The 23913-nt window shown below is 43.6% G+C and overlaps 1 protein-coding gene across 2 annotated transcripts in view; it reads left to right on the top strand.

Annotated features, from left to right (window-relative positions):
* The first annotated feature begins 9950 nt into the window (after nt 1–9950).
* Nucleotides 9951–23913, top strand: part of LOC149322720 (solute carrier family 26 member 10-like) — a 32194-nt gene continuing 18231 nt past the window's right edge. Inside the window, exons 1-7 of one of the 2 annotated variants that reach the window (XM_089482021.1) lie at nt 9951–10224; nt 15780–15890; nt 17898–18058; nt 18729–18893; nt 19580–19732; nt 22152–22234; nt 22460–22607. In XM_089482021.1, coding sequence (XP_089338147.1) covers nt 9951–10224; nt 15780–15890; nt 17898–18058; nt 18729–18893; nt 19580–19732; nt 22152–22234; nt 22460–22607 — 1095 coding nt within the window. Of the gene's footprint in view, nt 10225–15779; nt 15891–16904; nt 17135–17897; nt 18059–18728; nt 18894–19579; nt 19733–22151; nt 22235–22459; nt 22608–23913 lie in introns of those variants that run through there. The other variant, XM_089482014.1, reaches the window with a different exon arrangement.

Below are 23913 nucleotides of genomic sequence, written 5' to 3'. Positions count from 1 at the left end.
GAAAAGTATGGCGACCTCAGGGCTGGTAGTCCATTGTAGTGTTTTTTTCTTTTGGAAACTGATAAGGGAAGTAGCCTAATATGATATTGATATAGTGACTGTCTTTAGCAACTGTTCCTTATGGCTACAACACTGGAGGAATTCCATGGCATACTATGCAACAATGAGCCCTTACTTGTAAAGCTACAAACTTACCCGAGGGATTTTTTTCCTGGGAGCCATGGTTCCCCGCCATAAGCCACAGCTCTTTCATTAGGGGGAAAAAGGGTGGTTGTTTTTCTTTGGGGGGTGATGGCCCAAAACTATTTAGACTGGCCAAAAATTTTTCACGCGTCATTTTGAACTTCCTGTACACCTCTTCGGCGGTGCGGTTGTAGCCATGCATTTTTAATTGCTCTGCTACCTCTCTATGCACAGGAAGAATGGGTACAGAACGGGACCTCATGAGCGTCTTTAATTTTCCGCTCCCCCTAACACTTCTCAGGAGCAGATCAATCTCCTTATTGACCCATTTGGATCCCTTCCTACGCGCCATCACTGCTTCCCAATAACTTCGGCCACTCCGAAAAGTCCAGCGGGAAGAGGGATTTGCAACGTCATCACTGTGCAGGGATTCTTGGCGCCAAAACTAGACTTGCGCCCTCTAGTGCTTTTACTGCAGTGCCGGGAGTTTGGGAGTGCAGAGAGCCAGCATCAGCAGCTAAGTGCTAACGCAGAAGTTTATTTCACAGCCTCTATAATTAAATTGCAGACAGTATTATTTTATACTTTCTGTAATTAGGAAAGCCATGGATAGCCATGCAGTGACCGAAAGCAGTGCCTCCGCACAAGCAAGGGGGAGGGTGTGGAGTGCCAATGAAGTTTTGGCCTTATTGGAGATATGGAAAGAACAAAAATTGCAGTCCAAATTAAAAAAGAATTACAGAAATTTGGATAAATTTAAAGTTGTATCTGATGAAATGGCAAAGAGGAACCATGTCAGATCTGCCGAGGAATGCAGATCTAAATCAAAAAAATTGAGATTTGAGTACAGAAAGGTTGTGAAACACAATCAGAGAAGTGGAAGCAACCCTATTACATGTCCCTTTTATAGGGAACTAGAGGAAATCTTTCATGGGGATGTTAGCATCACCCCTAACAGGTTATCCCGAAGTCTTGATTTTGAAAGGGAGGGTGAAACCACAAATGTGAATCAAGAAACCGCATCCACCTCCATGGCTAACACAGGCGAAGGAAGCACCCAAGAAACAACTACCAGACAAGACAGTGATGAAGGCAAGTTGCCCATCTGTAATGCCTGAAGATTTCTGCTATGTGCATGACAACATTATTTTGTTAAAAAGACAAAGGCTTTACTCTTTTTTTCCCCTTGCATTTTTCAGATTCTGATGACACTTGTCTCGATGACACAGTCATTACAATACCTGTCACAATTTTGGAAAGTGGACCTACGCAAATAGCAGGTAGTCATATATAAATTTCTGTCAATTTCTGGATCTCTGTTTTCTTCATAAATATTGTGAACCTGTATATGTGTTCAAAAGAAATAACGTTGGTGTTTAATGCTCCACTTTGAAGGTGCGACTGGAGAACAATTGGGTGACTTGGAAAGACGTGCAGATGATACAAGCGGTACAAGCAATGGTAGGTAGCATCTGCTTTTCTAAGAAAATTCTTTGTCTACAACCCTTTACATGATGCTACCATTAGAAATAAATTTCCTTCCTGTGGGCTTAATCTATTTTCACTAATTTTTAAATTTCAGTACCTAACGATCCAGAGGACGAACCACCCAATGTATTGCTGTCTCCTGGAACAAGACTGCGTTCAAACAGGAACAGGAATCGTCGCGCCAGAAGAGGAGAACATATTGCGCGCACTATAATGCAGAGTGCAAGTCGAGAGGCCCAACTTACCCGGAGAACACAGGAACGGTTCATGGAAATTGTACACGACAGCATGAAAGACTGTAGGAGGACAGAAATGGAACTTGTACATATTATGGAGGAAGATGTAAGGAGAAGTGCACAGGACAGACAGAGAATGTTGCAGTACATGGAGACCATGACTGAACTGTACCGGAGGAAAGTAGATCATGAATGTGCACTTCCAACGGGGCAACATGATACTGTTGCCCAAGGAACTATGCACACATCATTCAGGGCATCTCCGTGTGATATTCCTCCTTCAACACCAGGCCCAGCTGTCTTTACAGATTTCCAGGAGCAACCATCCACATCAGATTTTGGTGGGAAATGTCAAGGGAACAATTCCCCTGAACTCTTTGATGAACTTCCTCCTGCTTATGCTCCTGATGGTTGTCCTGTCACTCCTAGTAGTGAAATTAGAGATGGTGACAACACAGCAGAGAACATCAACAGGGATGTTCAGAATGTTGTTGCAGTCACTGATCCCCCAGAAAATGAAGGCTGCATTGGAACCGTGCAATGTGTGAGCAATGCAGGAACATCTTCCTTGCAAGGCGCAGTTGCACCTGTTCAAAACCAAGATAAACCATGCAGTTCTCGTACTGGGAGGATAATCAAGAAAAAAAAAATATTTTCCCCATAAGGGAAACATATAGGGAAAAGGTTCTGTTTTGAAACCTCAGATATGTTTCAGCATTCTATGTTTACCCTGTTACGTGCCCTTTGTGACCGATAAAGAGGGACTTAAACCATTTCTCCTTGAACCACAGTAAAATTTCATGTTCATGTTAAGGAAAGGTTTTGTATGTCACCATGTATATATGGATATGTTCTCACCTAATGTATATACAGTGTATATAAATGCGTGCTTTGTTGACATAATGGAAAACAAGCCACCAGACGGTTTTTTTCCAAAAGAAAAAGGATATTTAATCGTGTTTTAAAATGTTAAGTTATATTGTTGATAAAATACAGCTGTGTTCTCAGAAATTGGTCTACCGTCCTTAATATACCTAAACATTTCCACAACAATAGCAACATTATTCAGCAATGGTTTCTAGAACAGCCTTCCTTTTGGTTTTCAAGGTAGGAAACATGATGTATTACTATAAATGTAATATAAACAAGCCATTTTTACACCATTGTTTTCCTATATTGCCAAAAAAGGATATTTGAAACATCAATATAGCAATTGTATAACACTTCAAAATAGATTTCCAAAATTTGGGTAAACCATGAAGCTAATCTATAACAATCGGGTATTTATACCCCACAATAATATAAACACCACTAGCAGAACCTGATTGGGGAAAAAAAAGTTAAAAGAAAAAAGAATCTAAACAACCGTGATTCAACATTGCCGTCTGGTAAAGTTATTCACATGTTGTACATGACATGTTGTCAAACACATGTATATCAACATTTGTAGATTGATACAAAGGTAAACCAAGAAGAAACGTTTTGATCAGATCAATGCTGTTGCCATAACTGAGGTGATGTTATGAAACATCAAATAATGTCAGTTTCTGGTGTTAACGACCCAAAATAATGTTAGTTACTGCAGATCTAACAGTTTGACCCTCTTTTTTGTGATTTGTAGAGTGTCCTCTGATGTTATTCGCTAAAGCGGGGAGGACAATTTTCGCAGGTGGCTCTACATCGGGATCAAGCACTTCTCCCCTCGTCTCGCAAATATTGTGCAGTATGGCACATGCTGTGACAACAGAGATGAAATTTTCCTCTTTCACAGTTAGTCTACCAGACAGACACCCCCACCTAGATTTCAATCGCGAAAAAGACCTCTCCACCACGCATCTTGCCTTGCAATGGGCGGTGTTATAAGCAAGTTTGTCAGGTGTTAATTCTCCACGATATGGTGTCATGAGCCATTTCCTGATTGGGTAGGCACCATCCCCTATAATCAGTGGAGGAATGGCTACATCGTGGACATGAAGGGTGGGATTTCCGGGCACAAAACAGCCTTCATCCATCACTTGACAGATAGCGGAATTGGTAAATATGTGGCTGTCATGTGATCTCCCACAATTCCCTACTTCAATGTCAATAAACCTCCCACTGTGATCTGTAGTTGCTTGCAGAACAATTGAAAATCCCTGCTTGCGGTTGATGTATTCCTCTCTGCGTCCCAGCGGTGGGCAAACAGAAATATGAGTGCCATCAATAGCTCCTATGCAGTGTGGGAATCCGAGTCTCTGAAATCCATCCATAATCTGAAAAAAGGCAAAGGTATAATAAATTTGGGATATCAAAAAAGTGGGTTAACATATTTCATATCTGATGATGCATTATTATTATTTGGTATATGAAACTGGGATCAAAGAGACAAAAGCATAAAAAGGACAATAGAAATTATTAGGGTTTATATATATACCTAGAACACACTGAAGGGGAATCCAGATGTTACTTGTTCACATATCAACTCTTACAAATATATCAAGATACATTTTTTCAGAATAGCAAACCACAACAGCACAGCTGGATAAGAGAGAAGCCAGCAGCAGAGATGCACCTCCGAAGTGCATGCTCCAAGCCCAGGACCACCCCCCAGCACAGCTGGATAAGAGAGAGGGCAGCAGCAGAGATGCACCTCCGAAGTGCATGCTCCAAGCCCAGGACCACCCCCCAGCACAGCTGGATAAGAGAGAGGCCAGCAGCAGAGATGCACCTCCGAAGTGCATGCTTCAAGCCCAGGACCACCCCCCAGCACAGCTGGATAAGAGAGAAGCCAGCAGCAGAGATGCACCTTTTAAATCCATGCCCCAAGCCCAGGATCATTAACCCACCCCCATAATTGCAAAGGTAATTGAAAGCCTTTCTTTTTTTCCCAAACAAGGAAAAGGCAGGATGTAAACATATCTTAATGGTATTACATAAGCAAAACCTATCTATCTTTAGATATGCATTAATGCATTTGCACCCAGAAGTCTTAGGTTTAAAAGTAATATTGATACACACCGTGTGGTAGTTTCCAAGCTGGATAGTTTTCCTCAGCAGCAGCTTCTCCATGGCAAGGCACACCTCGATGGCGATTTCTGCAGCTGTGGATGCTCCAACCTCGAAACGGGAAGCCACCTTCCTATACATCAGAGGGCTTGAGAGCCACCAAATAGTCAGGGCCACTCTCTTCTCCACCGGGATAGGACTCCGGAATCTAGACTCCCCACGCTCCAGCTCTGGTCTCAAGATGCTGGCCAGATCAAAAAGGGTTTCTTTAGACATGCGGAAGTTAGAAACCCACATGTCGTTATCCCATCTCTGGAGGACTTCGTCACTCCACCAGTTGGTCCGCTCCCGGGGTTGCTGCCACCAACGTGGGATGCGAGGCCAGGTCGCCATCCATGCCAGACAACTGGATATATCAAGATTGCCGCTGGCAGCCATGACTGCAATCTTACTCAGAGCAGCCCTCCGGCGCGAAACGAGGACCAGTGATTGAGCAATGCGACTCATTCTTCTCCTTCTTCGCTCTTCTTCTTTCTCTACCATGCTCACAAGATCAAACCATGCTTTCTCCGACGCCATCTTTACACCCCACAAGGAAGTCACCGGACGACTTCCGGTTAAAAACAACCACCGAGTGGCGACGTCATTGGTACACCGCCCCCAAGATCTAATACGCATGCGCTATAGCAAACCGTTCTGAGAACGGTTTCAAGAAAAAGGAATCGCAGTGCGGTAAACTGCCGTTCTGATCACGTTCTCATCACGTTTTGATTGCTAATGCGGTAATATCCGTTCCAGGAACGGTCTCATCACGTGATGATATGGAACGTTCTCAGAACGCAGTGCGATAATCTCCTTCCTGTGAAAGGGATCTAGGAGCTAGCTAGTAGACCACGAGCTAAACATGAGTCAGCAGTGTGATGCGGTAACCAAGAAAGGCAATGCTATTCTTGGTTGCATCAACAAGAGTATAGTATCTAGATCAATGGATTCAAACTACAGGAAAAGAGACAACAGCCAGTTATTTACTGATTGACAGGGAAACAGACTCACATTAATCACAGCAGCTGCTCTCCAGTAAATGAGAACTGTGGAGATTTGGACAGGATTCATTGTGTGGCACCATAACTATGGTGTTCATAAAACCCCAGTAGGATTCTAGCCATATATCCCACCCTTCTAGGCTTGCTTACTACTCAGAGCATTTGCAGCTGATAAAATGAAAACAACAACAAAAAACAATGCAAAACAATATTATACTTTAAAAAAAATCAGGCAGATACAACTGATAAAATGTTGAATAAAATAAAACTCAGGAAACAAATACTTGTTTAGACCTGGATGTCTTTACCAAATGGACAAATGTCATAAATGAGAGTGCCAGCCTAGCAAAATTTTGATGCAGTCTGTGAGAAGGGACTTTTTTTTCTTGTCCCCATCAAGTGTACTGCTTTTGTTACAGCTAGGACAAAGACAAAAGCTCCACTGTCAAAGGTTGAAGTGTGGGTAGACTGGTAAGGGAGAAAGCTTTTATACACACACACACACGCACGCACGCTCGCACGCACGCACCTCTTGTATTGTATAGTGCAAAGATATAAGACTGAACATTAAAGTTAGGATTGCCCAAGCCATATTATTTCCCATCACCATGAATAGATGCGAGATCTGGACAGTGAAAGAAAATCAACTTATTTGAGATGTGGTGCTGAAGATGAGTGCTGGGAGTACCATGGATGCCCCAAATGATAAACAAATGGGTCCTTGATCAGAACAAGCCTGAACTCCCCTAGAAGGCAAGATGATGAAACTGATGCTGTTATACTTTGGCCACAACTTGAGAAGACATGACTCATTAGAAAAGACAGTAATGCTTGGAAAAGTGGAAGGCAGTAGAAAGAGAGGAAGATCATGTGCCAGATGGCTATACTCAACCAGGGAGGTCATGGGCATGAACCTGCAGGACCTGAGCAGACCTATTAGACATTGTAACATTTAAAACCACTTTAAATGCAACAAGGAAAACTATATTGTTAAAAAACCTTATGACAATTTAAAACCATGTAAATATATGCTTGAAATAAATTAATCCCTTAAAGCTTTAATGAAAAAAAATGGTGTGTTTGCTTGACACAGGAAATAAACCAACATTTGCATCAGGCAGACATTTGAGGGGAGGGCATTCCACAGTTTGGGTGCCACAGCTGATAAGGCCTTCTCCCATCTTTCAGACTAGTTTTATGGCTGTTGCAGTAATCCAGTCTAGATGTAACTAAGGGGTCATTCAGACATCATCAGGGGGTTTCTTTTTGGTGCGATGATGCAAATAACCTCATTCACACGTTCCAGTTCTGTTGTTCACACTATGGAACTGCATCTCTGTGAGCGGTTCAGTCACTCACACATGCCAGCTCTTGAATAAAGATGGAGTCGACAATGCAAATGTATCTGAAACACATTCAAGGCAGGCAGAATTTTATCCCAGTTTATCCTGGGGTCTATTTGCATCAGTTATCCATGCTGCCAATGATGCAATTTTAAAAAAAATACAAAGTCCCAGAACCCCACCCACCATAACTAATAAATCATAACAGTGAACAATAACAATAAAACTATACTGTTAAGATTATTAAAATAGACAAGACAAGGTAGTTAATGGGGACAACTGAGATGCTAACCTGAGAAGGCCTGTCGGAAGAAAAGTATTTGAAATTCATGTAGACAACAAAGATTCAATGCAGATTATTTTCACCATCTGAATAACCCCTAAGGTGGTTCTGTTTCGCCTTGTTATAGAAAAGGCATTAGGCAATTCATGATCCATTACACCATTTACATGATATCTGAGCTCTGTCTTTGCAGTTTCAGTCAGGAAGGTGGTAAACCAGGAGATTAATCCAGCCTCTAATAAACTCCATTTGTGGGTTACAAATTCTAAAGAACTAAAATACAAATTATATTTAAATCTCCTGACAAAGAGCAAGTAAATTTCAAAATTGTGGTGTCAGCATTTGATGATCTTGCATTAAACTTTTCTGGATACTCATTGAGCATATATTAGTGTGAGAAGCTTTATGTTTGAATCAGCCCTTGTTTTGCTTTGTTTTTCTGCACTGAAAAGAGAGAAATTAATCTGTTGCATGAGAACAGAAGCCCAGGGCAAATATTAAGCTAACAAGCAAAAGCGCGGATCCTCGTAGATTTACTCTTTTAGACCACAACTTGCAGAATCCCCAGTCAGCATAACCTTAATGACTATGGGGGCTGAATTTCAGAAAAGGTCACTTTGCCAACCTGTGGGAAAAGCAAAATGTGTGGTACAAGTAATTGTACCATTTGTAACATTCGAGCCAGCATCGTATAGTGGTTTGAGCGTTGGACTAAAACTCTGAAGACTTGGGGTTCGAATCAAGACTCAGCCATGGAAACCCAATGGGTGACCTTGGGTATGTCACACTCTCTCAGCCTCATGTGTAGGCAAGGGCAAACCTCTTCTGAACAATTCTTGCCAAGAAACCCCCATGATAGGTTTGCCTTAGGGTTGTCATATGTCAGAAAGGACTTGAAGGCACACAACAACAACACCGGGTACAAACTAAGGACCTCAATACCCTAAAGGCACCAGATCATGACGGATCTTGGAAGGTAAGCAGGGTCAGCCCTGGTTAATACTTGGATAGGAGACTGCCAGTGAATACCAGGCACAGTAGGCTACATTTTAGAGGAAGGAATTTGTCAAATCATCTTTGACGATTCATTGCCTAAGAAAAGCCTTTTCCCATTTTGGGAGAACAGTGACATATAAATCCAATAAATACATAAAGAAAAAAGAAAGTTGATAGCCGAGACTTGAAGGCATACACAGAGAGAGAGAGATCAAAATGGAGTGTTATCTGGTAACAGAAAGTTTTTAATGCGCATCCTGGGGGTGTTATAATGTTTTAAAGTGCATGGTTTTTGAAGGGCTTTTATCTTTTTAAAATTGTGTTCTATTTTTAAACAAAGGATCTGTTTTAAAGGTTTTTGTGGGTTTTTTGGGCTATGTGACCATGTTCTAGAAGAGTTTCTTCCTGACGTTTTTCCAGCATCTTTGGCTGGCATCTTCAGAGAAATTATTATTAATGCATCTGAGGAAGTAGACTGAAGTCTAGGAAAGCTCATGCTGCCAATTTCTTTCTTTCAGTGAGTCTCAGAGGTATTATTACTACTATTATTATTTGAGACTCACTGAAAGAAAGGAATTGGCAGCAGGAGCTTTCGCAGAGTTCAGTCTACTTCCTCGGGTGCATGATTCATTTTTATTAATTAATGCGTTTGAAGAAGTCGACTGAAGTCTAGGAGAGCTCCTGCTGCCAATTTCTTTCTTTCACGTAGTCTCAAAGGCATTATTATTATTGTTATTATTATTATTATCATCATCATTCCCAAAGGTGCTTCTGTGTATAGATTTAGATGTTTTTCTTATCATATTTGAATATATGTAACTATATATATATATATATATATGAAGGTGCTACAAGATCTCTCTACGCATTGACTCCACAGACTAACATGGCTATATCTTTGCATAATAATAATATCTTTGAGACTAACTGAAAGAAAAGAATTGGCAGCATGATTTATTATTATTAATGCATTTGAGGAAGTAGATTGAAGTCTAGGAGAGCTCATGCTGCCAACTTCTTTCTTCCAGTGAGTCCCAAAGATGTGACAAGATCTCTCTACCTTCTGATTCCACAAACTAAGAGGGCTACATCTTTGGATGATGATGGTGGTGGTGATGATGATGATACAACCAGGGAGATGGCAAAGCCTGGACTCATGTTGGGCCTGGAGACTGGTGGCATGCTGCTCCAGGGCTCTTTGCTGCCCAGCCCTTGCCCTGAGCATCCTCCTGAGCTGCCCCCCTTTTCCTGCCCAGAGGGAGGAGAAATCCCAGCCCTGCAAGACTTGGGATTGGCCAGCCCAGCCCCATCCCATCCCAGCCAGGCATAAAAGGATTCCAGGCAGGAGGAGACTAGAGCATCATCATACAGCCTTGCTGCTGGAGCCCTGGCCATGAGCAACCTGGCCTTGTACCGGGGCATCTACACCGAGGAGCGTTTCCAGCAGCTCTATGGGGCATCTAGACCCCCCCAGGAGGGCAGCAGCCTGGCAGGAATGCTGAAGGGCAAGCTGAGCCAGGGCTGCCAATGCTCCCGGGCAGCAGCCTGGGGCTTCTTCCAGAGGAGGCTGCCCATTGCCAGCTGGCTGCCCAGGTACCAGCCCAAGCAGTGGCTGCCAGGGGACCTGGTGGCAGGGCTGACGGTGGGCATCGTTCACATCCCCCAAGGTGAGTGCCAGGTGGGCCAGAAGGAGGCAAGGGAGGGACAAGGAGGAAAAGGTTTTGTTTTGTGAAAAAAATAAATAAATCTAAAACAACATTGATCTCCTAGCAGCGCTGTTTTGACAAGCAAAGCCAATGGCAGAGGTGTGCTCTTCCTTTCTTTAAAGTGCCTAACCCCAAGTCAGATCATCCAGATAATTATTATTAATAATATTATTACTTTTTCTCTATCTGGGAGGGAAGGGATGCCTGGATCTGAAAAGGCTGGACAGGGTGGAAAGATGCCTTAAACAAAGAAGAAGGCCAGGCACCGCAAAATGGAGGGCCTCCAAGAGCAAATGGAGGACAGGGCACCTAAAAAGTTGAAAGCACCCATAGACATGCCTTCTCTGTGGTTTCTTTAGCAATAGCCATAGCAAGAACATTTCTAGACCATTGATCAGTGCACTTTAGCACTCCCTAAGAGGTTTACAATATGTGTAAGCTAACTGTATTAGGTGTTTTGACCTAATAATAATAATATTGTATTAGGCAATGATCCTAATTATATTATTTACCTAATTATATTATTGTATTAAGTATTAGCCGTATTTTTTCTGATGAACTTTAAAAATGCCCCATTGGCTGGCAACAAACTTACAGAATTCTATTCAAGACAAAGGCTCAAAATGGTACCTTACTAGCTGCAAACCCTTTGGCTTTATTTATCTGTTTATTTATTGGGATTCAAGGTGGGTTACAATGATTTAAAAAATCAGAAGAAGAAAAATATATAAAAAAGAATTCAACACTATTCACATTAAAATGTAAGTTAGAAACACATAGGTTAAAACTAGTAAAAAACCCTTGGCAGAATCGGCCTTTAAATTCTTCCTTTCCCTCATCTTTGGAGGTTTTTAAACAGAGACTGGGTGGCCATCTGTCAGGGAGGGTGCTTTGGTTCTGTATTCCTGCATGGCAGAATGGGGCTGGACTGGATGACCCTTGAGGTCTTTCCTGACTCTAGGACTCTGTCTGAATATAAATTCATGCACCTTAGTCAGGCTGAAAAGGAAGGACATTTTTGGAATTCCTCCTGGACAGAGGTGGAAATGGAGGACACATGCTGGAAAAGGAGGATGCCTGGTCACCTTGCCATGGACTGCACCATAGGAAGCTGGAGAAACCTGTTCTGGTTCTAGACATGCAGTGGTTGCAGAATTGACAGTCAGGCTAATTCCCTCCCTCCTGAAAGGATCAGTGACTGAGATGAGCAGCAAAGGAGAAATATTGCCAAACTGGAAGAAATACACACACACACAAACCCTACATAGGTCTCATCCCTGCTCCCCTTTCCCTTTTCCCCTAAATCTCATCTTTACGTATCCCACTTTCTCCTATCCTGGCTGGAAGAATCTAAATGCTGCTTCTCACCTAAAACAAATGCATCTGAGTAGACTTTAGTTTACGAGAGCTCATGCTGCCAAGTTCTTTCTTTCAGTGAGTCTCAAAGATGCTACAAGATCTCTCTACATACTGATTCTACAGGCTAACACGGCTATGTCTTTGAATTGAATCTACGGAGATTGTGTCTCTCTGTGTGTGTCTCCTTCCCTCACCTTTCTAGGTCCTGATCTCTTATCTTTTTTGCCCATCCCACACTCAGTCACTATCTCAATCACCTCTGCTCTCTGTAAGGCTCAGAACCTCTCTGTCTGCAAACCCACCCACATGGGATTTGGATTTCCAACATTCTGGGTTTCCAACATTCACCTTCCCACATTCTTTCCTTTTAGGCTTTATTTCAGTGACTCCCCAAACTTTGGTCCTCCAGATGTTTTGGGCTTTAGCTCTCAGAATTTCTGATTATTGGCCAAGCTGGCTTGGGCTTTGGGAAGTTGAAGTCCAAAACATCTGGAGGACCAAAGTTTGGGAATCGCTACTTGATCTCTTTCTCTTGCACACACACACACACACACACACTTTACCTCTTGTTTGATGTTGTGTGCCTTCATGTTGTTTCCAATATATGGCAACTCTAAGGTGACTCTATCATGGGGTTTTCTTGGCAAGATTTATTCAGAGGAGATTTGCCATTGCCTTCCCCTGAGGGCTTGTGACTTGCCCAAGGTCACCCAGTGGGTTTCATGGCTGAGCTGAGAATCGAACCCTAGTCTCCAGAGTCATAACCCAACACTCAAATCACTATGCCACACTTGGTCTCTCGCCTTTATCACTATCCATCTGTAATTCTGTTCTCCATACCACCAACCTCTCACCCCTTTCCTGGTTCACATACTTTCTAAGATCCTTGATCACCCTTTGAGTTCTGCAGGCATCTGCCTCACTTTCTAAGGCTGCAGTCGTCCTCGCACTTACCTGAGAGTTGCACTAATACTGCGCCTAGTGGTATGTGCATTATAAGTAAACGCACCAGGGTTGGGCAACAGCCCATCTTGCTTCAGGAACTGTTCTCTCTCTCCTTTCTGTGATTCTGTCGCACACTCAATGAAGCAGGGACATGGCTGCAACTGTGTGGCAGAATTAAACAAAACAAACCTGAACACCTCCTGGATGTCTTTCCGCCCCAGAGGCCCCAGGTTGGAATCATGCCCTGCCCGCCCTTGTTAAGGTGGCACTCCTTTTCTTCCAATGCCAAGTGGCCTTAGGCAGGGCAGCAGGGCATGTGAGTGTAGGGTGGCATGACACGCAACAACAGATTGCATCCTATCCTTTTCAACATTTTGACAGAAGAAAATGTCTGGGTGGCGGTGGTGGTAGATCAGAACTTGGAAATTTTAATTTTGGAGATTATTGCAGTCACCCAATCAACATGCCCCCTGTCCATACTGGCATGGGTATTCTGGGAGCTGTAGTCCCAAAGCGTACATTTCCATGCTACAATCCCACCAAGTAACATTGGATACATAGTTTTTATTTATACATTTGACGTTTTTCTGCCCTTTGAGACAGATGATGCAGCAAAAAATACCACAAGTCTTGAGATACTTTAACAAAAGTATTTATCAAGTCTGTTGTCACATCAGCATTCAGGGACTAGATTTGGCTTCACTAGATGTGTGCCAAGACAGATTCCAGTCAGTGAAAGCTTATGCTATGAACATCTCTAAAAAATTTTAAGTGCATCACCACAGTGCTTTTCTTGTTATATTTTCACTCCCCGAAGAGCCTATTTTTTTTCATAATTCCAGGTTTTAGAAGGATTGTTGTTATTGTTGTTGTGCTTTCAAGTCATCTCCACATATAGTGACCCTAAGGCAAACATATAATGGGGTTTTCTTGGCAAAAGTTGTTCAGAGAGGGTTTGCCATTGACATCCTCTGAGGCTGAGAGAATGTGACTCACTCACCCAAACTCACCAAGTGGGTTTCCATGGCCGAGCAGAGATTTGGGCCCTGCCCTCCAGAGTCATAGTCCAACACTCAAACTCTATACCACACAGGACACAGATCCTGGAAGTGCTTCCAAGATACGTTTTGTATCTGTTGGAGCATTGTATGCAGACTTGCAAATTACACAGAAACTGAGTACTGATAATCTGGATGAGCGGACGTGATCAGATATCTGTTTAATCTCTTTTTGCGACCTGGGGCAAAAAAAGGTAGCTCTAAGTCCCTCCTGAGTCGTCTTCTCCTTTCTCTGATTCAGTTGCCCTTTGTCACTCATCCCAGTCTCACTTCAACACAGCCTTTTCCTCTGGAAGCATTGCTGTGAAATCTAAAAAAGGAGACTTTGACAGAGTCAGCCCTACCATTTGACAAAGTAGGCAAGGGACTTGGGCAGCGGATCCTGGAGGTAGAGCAGCAGCATTACTTCCTGGCCTGTTTTGAGTTCCCCAGCCATTCTCAGTCATTAGAGGATGAAGCTGCAAGTGCCATAAATTGGCTAGTTCCTAAATTTTGTAATCTAAACTGTCTGTAGGAGTGGTGGAAGGTGATGTCCTATTATTAGTATTGATGTTTATCAAGTTTGTGGTCACACGGCATTCATGGACTAGAATTGGCTTCACCAATTCTAATGGGGCTAGGGGAGGGACTGCCATTTTGTCCTTCACCTCGGGCAGCAGAATGTTTTGGGATGGAAATGATTTTCAATATAACACTGGGAAGAAAGACCATATTGTTCACAGGCTTTCTAGAGTAAGTTTTTTAAAAAGCAGTGCCTCTATGGTGCTACCAAGGAGCAATTGCTTCAAGAAACCAGTGTTTCACAATTAGTCGCCAATTTCCTTTACATCAGGCAAACTACCTGCCCATGGTGGGCTCATTTCTGATCAGGAACAAAGGACTGTGTGCAAATCTCAGCAAGGAGAGCAACAGCTTCCTACAGTTTACAAGTCTTAACTGATCGATTGATACAGCTTGCAAAGACTCTCCATGGAGTGTCTATGTATCTACTAAATTAGCTTTCTTCTTCTTTCCCATTTGTTGTGGTGCCAGGGTTCACCCTCCACTCTGCTCTGCATTCTCCTTTTGCCTGGAAGTTTATAGGCTAAATTAAATGTACCTTATGCCCTCTCCCCAAGTAAGTGAGAAGAAATAATCCCCTCATTCCATCTTGAAATGAGAACAGTCCCCTTACCTAAAATTTCTGTCTTAATTTCTAAATTTCTCTCATTCTGTACTGGAATGCCAAGCTGTGAGCATCTGTGTTTGGTACTTAATGCATAATACTTAACAGCATCGCCATGAGCCATCCCTAGGTCTAAGCTTTGGCCTGGAACCCTCAGAGCCTGGGACAATCCTAAACTGTCAAACCTAACTTTTAGCCACTTTTAAAACATACACCAAATTCCCTGCCTCAGGTGGGTTTGCCAGCCTACCTTGTGGTTGACTCAGCCTAGTGCTCTTATTTGTAGAGATTGACCCTTCCTTGGCAGCTATTTAGGTATGATAACATCCAGGAGCATCATGGATCCTGAATTCAAGACAGAGGAAGTAAGCCAGCTTATTTGTTAATAGGATAAGCTCCTCAGCTACTTTCCCAGTTCTGTGTGTTCATTCTCTTGGCTCCCAAGCCCCAGCAGGGGCATTAGTAGGGGGGTGAGGAACATACCAGGTGTCAACCCAGAGGGAGAGGTGTCACCCAATGGGCTGGGTACACCCGGAGGAACTGGCATGGCTACTGGGCAGTCAAGAAAGGGCATTGCCTGCCTTTCCCATTCACCCAACAGCTACACCAGACCCTAAATGGTGGTTGATCTTGGAGCAGCCACAGCTGGAATCCAAAGGCCTTTCGGGGGGGGGGGGGGTGATGCCTTTAAAGCAGGCATGGGTGCTTTGGTGGCCACTGTGCCAATCCCTTCAGCAATGGTCTGGGTAGGTGGGTGGGTGGCCAGGGGAGGGGGAGGGCAAGGTAATTTCCCCCCCTACATACACACTGGATGACACCAACTTCAGCTACGCCACTGGCCCCAGTGGCACAGGTAGTCCTTTGGCAGGGCAGTAGGATCAGGTTGTTTGTGTCTGGAATCCACGCTCCTATCCCAACTGCTTGTGTACACAATAATCTCCAGCCAGAGGGGATTATAGAACTCTTTCTGTTTGTTCTTCTTCCTCCAGGAATGGCCTTTGCTCTTCTCACCTCAGTAGCACCAGTTTATGGGCTCTACACTTCGTTCTTCCCTGCTTTGCTGTACATGCTCTTTGGTACTGGACGTCATATCTCCACAGGTAAGACCATAAGATGGAGTCAGGATTACAACAGCCATTCCTGAACTCTGGGGTTACCCTTCTTGGGTTCCTAGATGCCATGCTCTTTCACAGATTTAAAGCCATAACGTACAGTAACATGGAAAACAGCCATAGAATCATAGAGTCGGAGGAGACCACAAGGGCCATCCAGTCCAACCCCCTGCCATGCAGGAAATCTAAATCAAAGCATCCCCGATAGATGGCCATCCAGCCTTTGTTTAAAGACCTCTAAGGAAGGATACTCCACTACACTTGTGATGCCCAGAACTGGACACAATATTCCAGGTGGGGCCTGACCAGAGCAGAATAGAGTGGCACTATTACTTCCCAGTCAAATGACAAAAAGGAGAAAGCTGTGGATTCTTGGAGCAGCCCTCACAGACTGAAACCCTTTAGTGAACTGCAAAGTGAGTCATCTCTTTGAGTTTCAGTGAACAATCTCTCAATGCTAGAAATTTGGGGACGGAAGGAAAATTTCATAAGGGAGGCAGAATCCTTACTGCAGGATCAATGCCCTCATTCCTCCACACACACACTCTGGTTTTTGAGATTTGAAATGTGAGAACAACAAATGAGTAGAATTAAAATGTGAGAATTACACCCAACACAGTACACATTTGCTCAGCTAATATTCTGGCACATTGGCAGAATGTTGAGGGACATAGCATGCCCAGGATCAAATGCCATTGTTGCCATAGGAGGTTATGTGGTGTTCCTAGTTAGGATTTTCACTGCACAATTACCCAGCCTTATCCACAGAATTTTAGGGGGAGTGGAACAATACCATCTTCCACTGGTAATCTTTCCCATGTTTCACTTCTCTCATCCTTTTTATTCTTCTGGGGGAATAAAAAACATTAAGGAAGAAAAGTCAGAACTGTTGCCATTTAAGGGCATAGCTACATGGGCCAATTTAGAATAGTGTAATAAAATGGCATCCCTTATATGAAATAGCAAAATCAAGATTTGCTTTCTGGAATTTATATCTTTTAGGAATATTTTCAAGCAGTGGATGATTGAATCCATGGATATGGAGGGACAACTGTACACCCTCAATGATTCATCTGGAAACACCTATGGTCCTTATTTCTCCGCCTATCCCATGTCATCCATCCAAAGCTGCTGAGACAGAATGGAAGACTTTTCAGCTCTTGGAATGTGGCGAGAGGCAAAGGACAATCAGGGGCATCAATAGGGAGGTCCAGGGATGTGGGCCACACTAGGTGATACTCTAAGGCAGGGTGAATACCACTCTTCCCCAAACACCTGCCTTTTGGCAGAAATGGGTTGTGGTGTTTGCGTGTGTTGCTTTCAAATGCTGAAAGCATGCTATGAGTAGGGCACGATTCAATGAAAAAAGAAAGGAGTGGCCCCAGGTTTATTTTTTTAAAAAAAATTATTCTTTTTTTTTTTTAAATTAAAAAATCACATCTTAACAAATTTTCACTTTGACCACAGGAAACTATGTACATCTAAGTACATTTAGGCTGTGCATATGATTTTGTAATTTAAAGGTATAACTTTAATTTTGCTAGTTGTTCATCTCACAGCTATTACCATTACATTTAGCGATATATCGGCATTACAATTTAAGAGTAAAATTAATACAAGAAACCTTACTAAGGATTCTGTATGGTGTGGTATGGGAGGAGGTCAATGGAGTGGGGTGATACCATAAGTTACCGCACCGGGTGGCGCCAATTCTAGTGATGCCACTGTGGATGGTACCCGGTGGAAAGCAGAAATGTGGGGCACTGTGGATGATGGAGAAGCCACAAGGGGATCCTGAATACATATTACCGTGACATGCCCAGAGCTTGGAAATAGTACTGTTCGGCTAAAAGTTTCCAGATCTCCCAGACAGCAAGGGCTGTGCAGGTTGGGGGATTCTCGGAGTTGTAGTCTAAAAAGTCCATCTTCTGCATGTATCTGATACACAGAGCCTGACTTAGCTCTGCTTTCCCTTGTCGTCTGTCCCTTTCACAGGCACCTTTGCTGTGGTCAGTCTGATGACAGGCTCTGTGGTGGAGCGTTTGGTTCCTGAACCTCTGCAGTCTAATAGCACAGTCCCTGGTGAAGCAGATTTGTTGGAGGGGCAACGCATTGGTGTGGCTGCAGCCATGGCCTTCCTTGTGGGGCTCCTCATGGTGAGTCTGTGGATGCTGCTGGAACTTGATGGGGATGAGCAGTTTGAAGAGGACTAAGAACCAAGTGAAGCCCCCAAGTGAGATACTTAGCATCGGGGAATGGTTGTTGCATTGTGAGTTTCCATAAGGTGCATTCAGCCAATAAGAAGAGTGGTGAATCCTTTGTCTGGGTACCTGACCATTACCTGGGGGGGGGTTGGGGGGTTGTTTTTCTTGTCATTATTTTCTGTATCTGTTTTAATTCTTGCTGTTACCCACCTCGATCCTCAAAAGGGAGAGGTGGGATACAAATATTTTATTATTAGTTTATTATAACTACATTCTTTGGCAGTGAATCCCTTGTGTAAATTACACAGTGCCTGATGAGCTATTTTTTTGTTTTTCCGTTCTGTAAAATCCCACACCTAACTCTATCAGAGTCAGTGTTTCTTAAATTCTGCTCTATTGCCTTTTGGAAACCTTTTTCAGCAATTCCTCAGATCTTGGTGATTAAACTTCCAAGCATACTTCCACTACTACTAGGTCAAGAAACATTCTTTTTAACTACACAAGAAAATCTTAAAGGAATCTGAATTATACATGCACTTCCACATACTATGGCTTTTTATTTTGTTTTTGCCTGAGGACTCTTAGCAGCTGCTAGTCCTGATGTCTTCTGCCTCATCCCCAGATAGTGATGTTCACACTACACCTGGGCTTCCTCTCCACCTACCTCTCGGAGCCTGTCGTCAAGGCCTTCACCAGCGGTGCCGCCTTGCATGTAGTGGTATCTCAGCTCCAGAGCCTGCTGGGTCTTCCTCTGCCACGTCCTGATGGCTGTTTTGCCATCTTCCAGGTATTTGCTCAGTGTTTTTTCCTTATGTCTTTGCTTGTGAAGAAATGCGAAATATACACATAGAGGGTTGACCTTCTGTATCCATACATTCTTTATCCACAGATTCAGCTATCCACAACTTGAAAATATTTAAAATATATATAAATTCAAAAAAACAAACCTTGATTTTGCCATTTTATATAAGAGACACCATTTTACTGTGCTATTGTATTTAATGGGGCTTGAGCATCCACAGATTTTGGTATCTACCAGGGAGTGGCGGGGAGGGGAGGTATACCAAGGACAAACTGTACCATGCCTTACTTACTCTTGTCTACCTGATCCTGTACTAATATGCAGTATGTGTGATATTTCACTTCTCTGGGCTAACATGCAAATAATTTCCTCCCACAGCTTAAAAAAAATACTTTTTAAACTGCAAGGCCCAGAATCTCCCCAGCTAGTTTTATTGCTGCTTGGGAGAGTCTGGGAATTGTTGTCCAAAAACTATTTTTTCTAAGGTATGTTTTTCTTAAGGCTCAGTGGGGATTCAAAGCCTAGTCTCCAGAGTCATAGTCCAATGCTCAAACCACTACACTACACTTACTCTAAAAAAATAATAATGAGTGGGATAAAAATATTTTAATAAATAATAAATAAATAATTCATGCAGTGCCAGAAGTTCATGCCTTTGTGTTTTCTCTTAGACACTGGCATCTGTTGTGGAAGCCTTGCCTTTAACCAACATCGCTGAGCTGCTTATCTCAGGTCTTTGCTTGGTTGTACTGGTGCCAATAAAAGAGATCAACAACCGCTATCGTAGCCGAATGTGGGTCCCCATCCCAGGAGAGATCATCATGGTGGGTGTGAACAATCGTAACTTTAGTATTCAATTATATATCTTTGCACTTTCTTCATAGTTCCTTGATGGCTGTCTTTTCTTCTGATTTCTTGACTGCAGCCTCCTTTCTGATTACTAAGCCACAGTATGGAAAATCTTGAACTATTTCAATGCCTTCTTCATCTATTTTGAAATTATTTAAATTTTCTATGGTCATTAGATTGAGAAAGGAAGCAAGTGAATTTAAATGGAGAGTTGTTTCCATACAAAGCAAGGTCTTGCAAAATAGACTGGAGACAGAAACAAGTGGTTTTAAATGGAGAGTTTGGGGAACATAGACCAGCAGTTTACGCGGTAGGGCTGAGGGAGAGCAGAGTGTTTATACACTCCTAGCCCTTCTTCTTCCACCAAGGTGGCATCTTGGTGTGTACCCGTTTACATGGTGCACGCCATGATGACGAGGGCCATCATAGCTCTGTGCCTGGGTGCTTATGGTGCCCCTGTAGTGGCGGAAATGGGAGCTGTGTTTCATGGCTCCTTTTCCCACCAGGTTGGGGGTGTGGCGTCCGGTTGCCACATCCCCCAACCCAGCGCATACAGGGGCAGCATAGAGCTGACCATGTTGGGCTGTTTGTACAAGCCCCTTTTTTTCCAATAGGAAGCAAGGTCTTGCAAAAGTGACTGGAGAGATGGTTTAAATGGAGAGTTTTTTCCATAGGAAGCCAGGTCTTGCAGAACAGACTCGAGAAAGAAGTAATTGGGTTTAAATGGAGAGGTTTTTCCATAAGAAGCCAGATCTTGCAAAACGGACTGGAGGGCGAAGGAATTGGTGTTCCATGGAGATTGGGGCATCAGGCTTGCTTGCTTTAGGACCTTTCTAAGCACTACTGATGTATTGACCCTTATATAAGTCTACCCAAAATGTTAGGGTCAATTTTGGGGCATAAATTTCTCGACTTATAGTCGAGTATATACTGTATGTTATGTTCAACATACAAGTTAAACATATAACATGATAAGATGCAGCCTTGCCTTGACCCCCTTGCCAATTGGAAACTAAAATGTTTCTCTATATTCTGTCCTAACAGAAGCCTCTTGTTCTGAGTACAGGTTAGGCATCAGGATGATCAAATATCCTTGGGTAGGAGCTCCAGAATCATTGGAGCTTATCGCACGGGGTTGCAGGAACGCAACTAGCATGGAACGAAGGAGGTATGATGGGAACGGAACAGGGAAAGGACGCATTTTACTGCACTACGGAACACCACCGGAAGTCCCCATTCCATTCCCCATCTGTCCAGAGGAGACGATTTTCAAGAACTGTTCAGAACAGTTCTTGAAAATCGTTTCCTTAGGGATGGTGGGGAATGGAACAGAACGGAACGGGGACTTTCAGCAGCGTTGGCGGTGTTCCAGCGTGCAGTAAAATGCATCCATTCCCCTTTCCATACTAGCTGCATTCCTGCAGCCCCATGTGATAAGCTCCAAAGTTGTTGTGCTGGCTGATGGGAGTTGCAGTCCACAATACCTGGTGAGCCAAACAAGCAGCAGCCACACTTAATGTTCATAAATTATGTAAACTCAGTCAACTTTTAAATACTTCTTTTGTTGATTTCTATATGAGCCTACTTGAGTGCTAGGATCTTCAAGGAAGGTTTTTTGGTGAGGACATCGGAGAATGACCATGGAATTTCATTGTGTGGCAGGCCTGGTTGCCTACCAGTTGGTTCTCATATTCACCAGCAGGCAAAGACCTTTTTGTTTTTAATTGGTTCTGCAGAAATGTTTTTAATGGGGTGTGCTGAAGATTATAATGCTTTAAACATATTTTAAAATGTTTGGAATATTATGAGTCCATCCTGTGGAATCTTGGGATTTGCAGTTTGGTGAGGCATTCAGCCAAACTTGCCAAAGAGCCCTGGTGGTGCAGCGGTTAAAATCAGCCACTTACTCACAAACCACAAGGTTGTGAGTTCAATCCCAGCCAGGGGCTCAGGCTTGACTCAGCTTGGCATCCTTCCGAGGTCAGTAAAATAAGTACCCAGCTTGTTGGAGGTAATTAGCTTATGCATTGTAAACAGCTTAAGGAGTGCTTAAGTGCACTAATAAGTGGTATAGAAATGTACTTGCTATTGCTATTGCTTGCTGGTGCTTCATCAAACTACAAACCCTAGGATTCTATAGGATAGAGTCATGGCAGTTAAAGAGGTGTCAAACTCCTTGGAGTTTAACACCTCTTTAACTGCCATGACACTATTCTAGGGTTTGTAGTTTGAGTGTGGTGCCCCTATAGAAGCATATCTGAGAGATCCAGAAACCCTCTGGAGCTTCTAGTGGAACATCAACAAATGCTTCCAAAGATGGTGGTAGGATGGCTGAGTTCTTTATCAGGTGATATGGCCTACACACCCTTGTTTTGTTTTTGTCATTCTGGACAGGTACTGCTGGCCACTGCGATCTGCTTTGCTTCCTCCCTAAATACTCATTATAAGGTGCAGATTGTTGGACATCTCCCAGCAGGGTAAGATCCTTCTTTTTTCTCTGTCTTCCCCATTCTCTGTGCCGAATGAGGGCACAGTCACTGTCCACCCTGTTGGGCTGGGAAATGGAAGGGCATTTCCTTGGCCTTGTTGGAGCAATATGGCAGCTGACCTGGTCTTGAGGATGGTTGATGGGGTGGAGGGAAGGGAACAGCACTGTCCATCCTGACACACAGTGATTCCCATTCCACCATTCTTTCATGCAGGTTCCCACAGCCCCAGCTCCCAGCCCTGCATCTGCTGCCCCAAGTGCTGGGTGACACGGTGGCCCTCACTTTCGTGGCCTACGCCATCTCAGTGTCCCTGGCCATGATCTACGCTGAGAAGCACCACTATATCATTGACCCCAACCAGGTGTGTGCCCAGCCTGGAGAGCTAGGGTCTTCTCAGAGTGGAGAGGAGCAACCTGGACACTTCCAGCCAGGGATCCTGCCCTCCACCACCTCCCCATTGCCTGTCAAGCCTGCTTCCCTTTCCTTGTGCCCAGAAGGATCCAGCTTCCCCTTGACCTCCCCTCCTCTGTATCTGATCTTGCGGGGTAGAAATCAAGTCAGCGCACTTGAGAATATAACCTGACCACCCAGACACGATTGTTTTTTGCTTTCACCTCATAGTTCTGGGTCGTGTTACCAAAGGAGTAAGTTGAAAGCCAAAGCCATACATCTATGGGACTTTTACCCTAGGCTTCAGGTGGTACGTGTCAGGAAGCCAGCCAGTGCTGGACAAAGAGGGCGGAGCACCACAGAGATACAGGGGTGGAGTGGCTCCTCCATTCTTGCTCTATCCTCATTGTCCTCTTGCTCCACAAAGGGCACCTCAACTGGGAAATTTCAAGACTGCGAGTCACTCTAGAAATTTCCAGAGTTGTTATTGTTTCTCACTGCATGTACTATTGTTCTTTCAGCTGTGCTTGAAATACTGTGAGAAGCGAAATTCCTGCCTTCCTGCTGTCTTTTCCTCAGCAAGTTTTCTGCATTCCCTAAGGCACCCTTCCTACACCTGAAGCCCCTATGATCCATTTTGCCTACTACCAAGTTAGCCATAGCATTGTAGTTCAACCCTCCAATGAGGGTTGTAGTTCAACACATCTGGCAGGCACCAGGTTGGTCAAATTGGCTTACAGACATCAGGAATCTCATCTTTCTTTGAAGAGTCTTTGCCAGAGCTCTCCAAACAACAGAGAAGCTACTTGTACAGCAGAGCTGAGCTGGCTTACCATTTCCCATCCACTTCCACTCCCACAAGTCTTTCCAGTGGGAGGAATCCTCTGACCACTAATTCTGTGAGGTATTTATGGGGATAAGAGAGCCTGTGTGGTGTAGTGATTGGAACATTGGATTATGCCTCTGGTGGCCAGGGTTCAAATTCCCTCTCGGCCATGGAGACCCGCTGGCTGATCTTGGGCAAGTAACTTTTGGCTTCAGAGGAAGGCAAAGGCAAACCTCCACCTGAAGAAACCTTACCAAGAAAATCCCATGATAGCTTCATCTTAGGGTAGCCATAAGTCAGAAACAACCAGAAGTCACACAGCAGCAGCAACAACAACAGTTTATGAGGATGCTTGTGAGTTCTCAGGGTTGTCACAAAGAAGACTCCATGAGAGGGAACTATTTGTGTAGGCTTAGGTTGGGCATTCTACCCTCGCTTTCTTTCTTGCTCT

This window comes from Sceloporus occidentalis, unplaced genomic scaffold (assembly GCF_023333645.1).
Source record: "Sceloporus occidentalis isolate IW3139 unplaced genomic scaffold, rSceOcc1.0.p SCAF_1, whole genome shotgun sequence".
Classification (NCBI taxonomy): domain Eukaryota; kingdom Metazoa; phylum Chordata; class Lepidosauria; order Squamata; family Phrynosomatidae; genus Sceloporus; species Sceloporus occidentalis.
The sequence above is the reverse complement of the archived record's forward strand: the minus strand, read 5'-3'. Positions and strand labels throughout refer to the sequence as shown.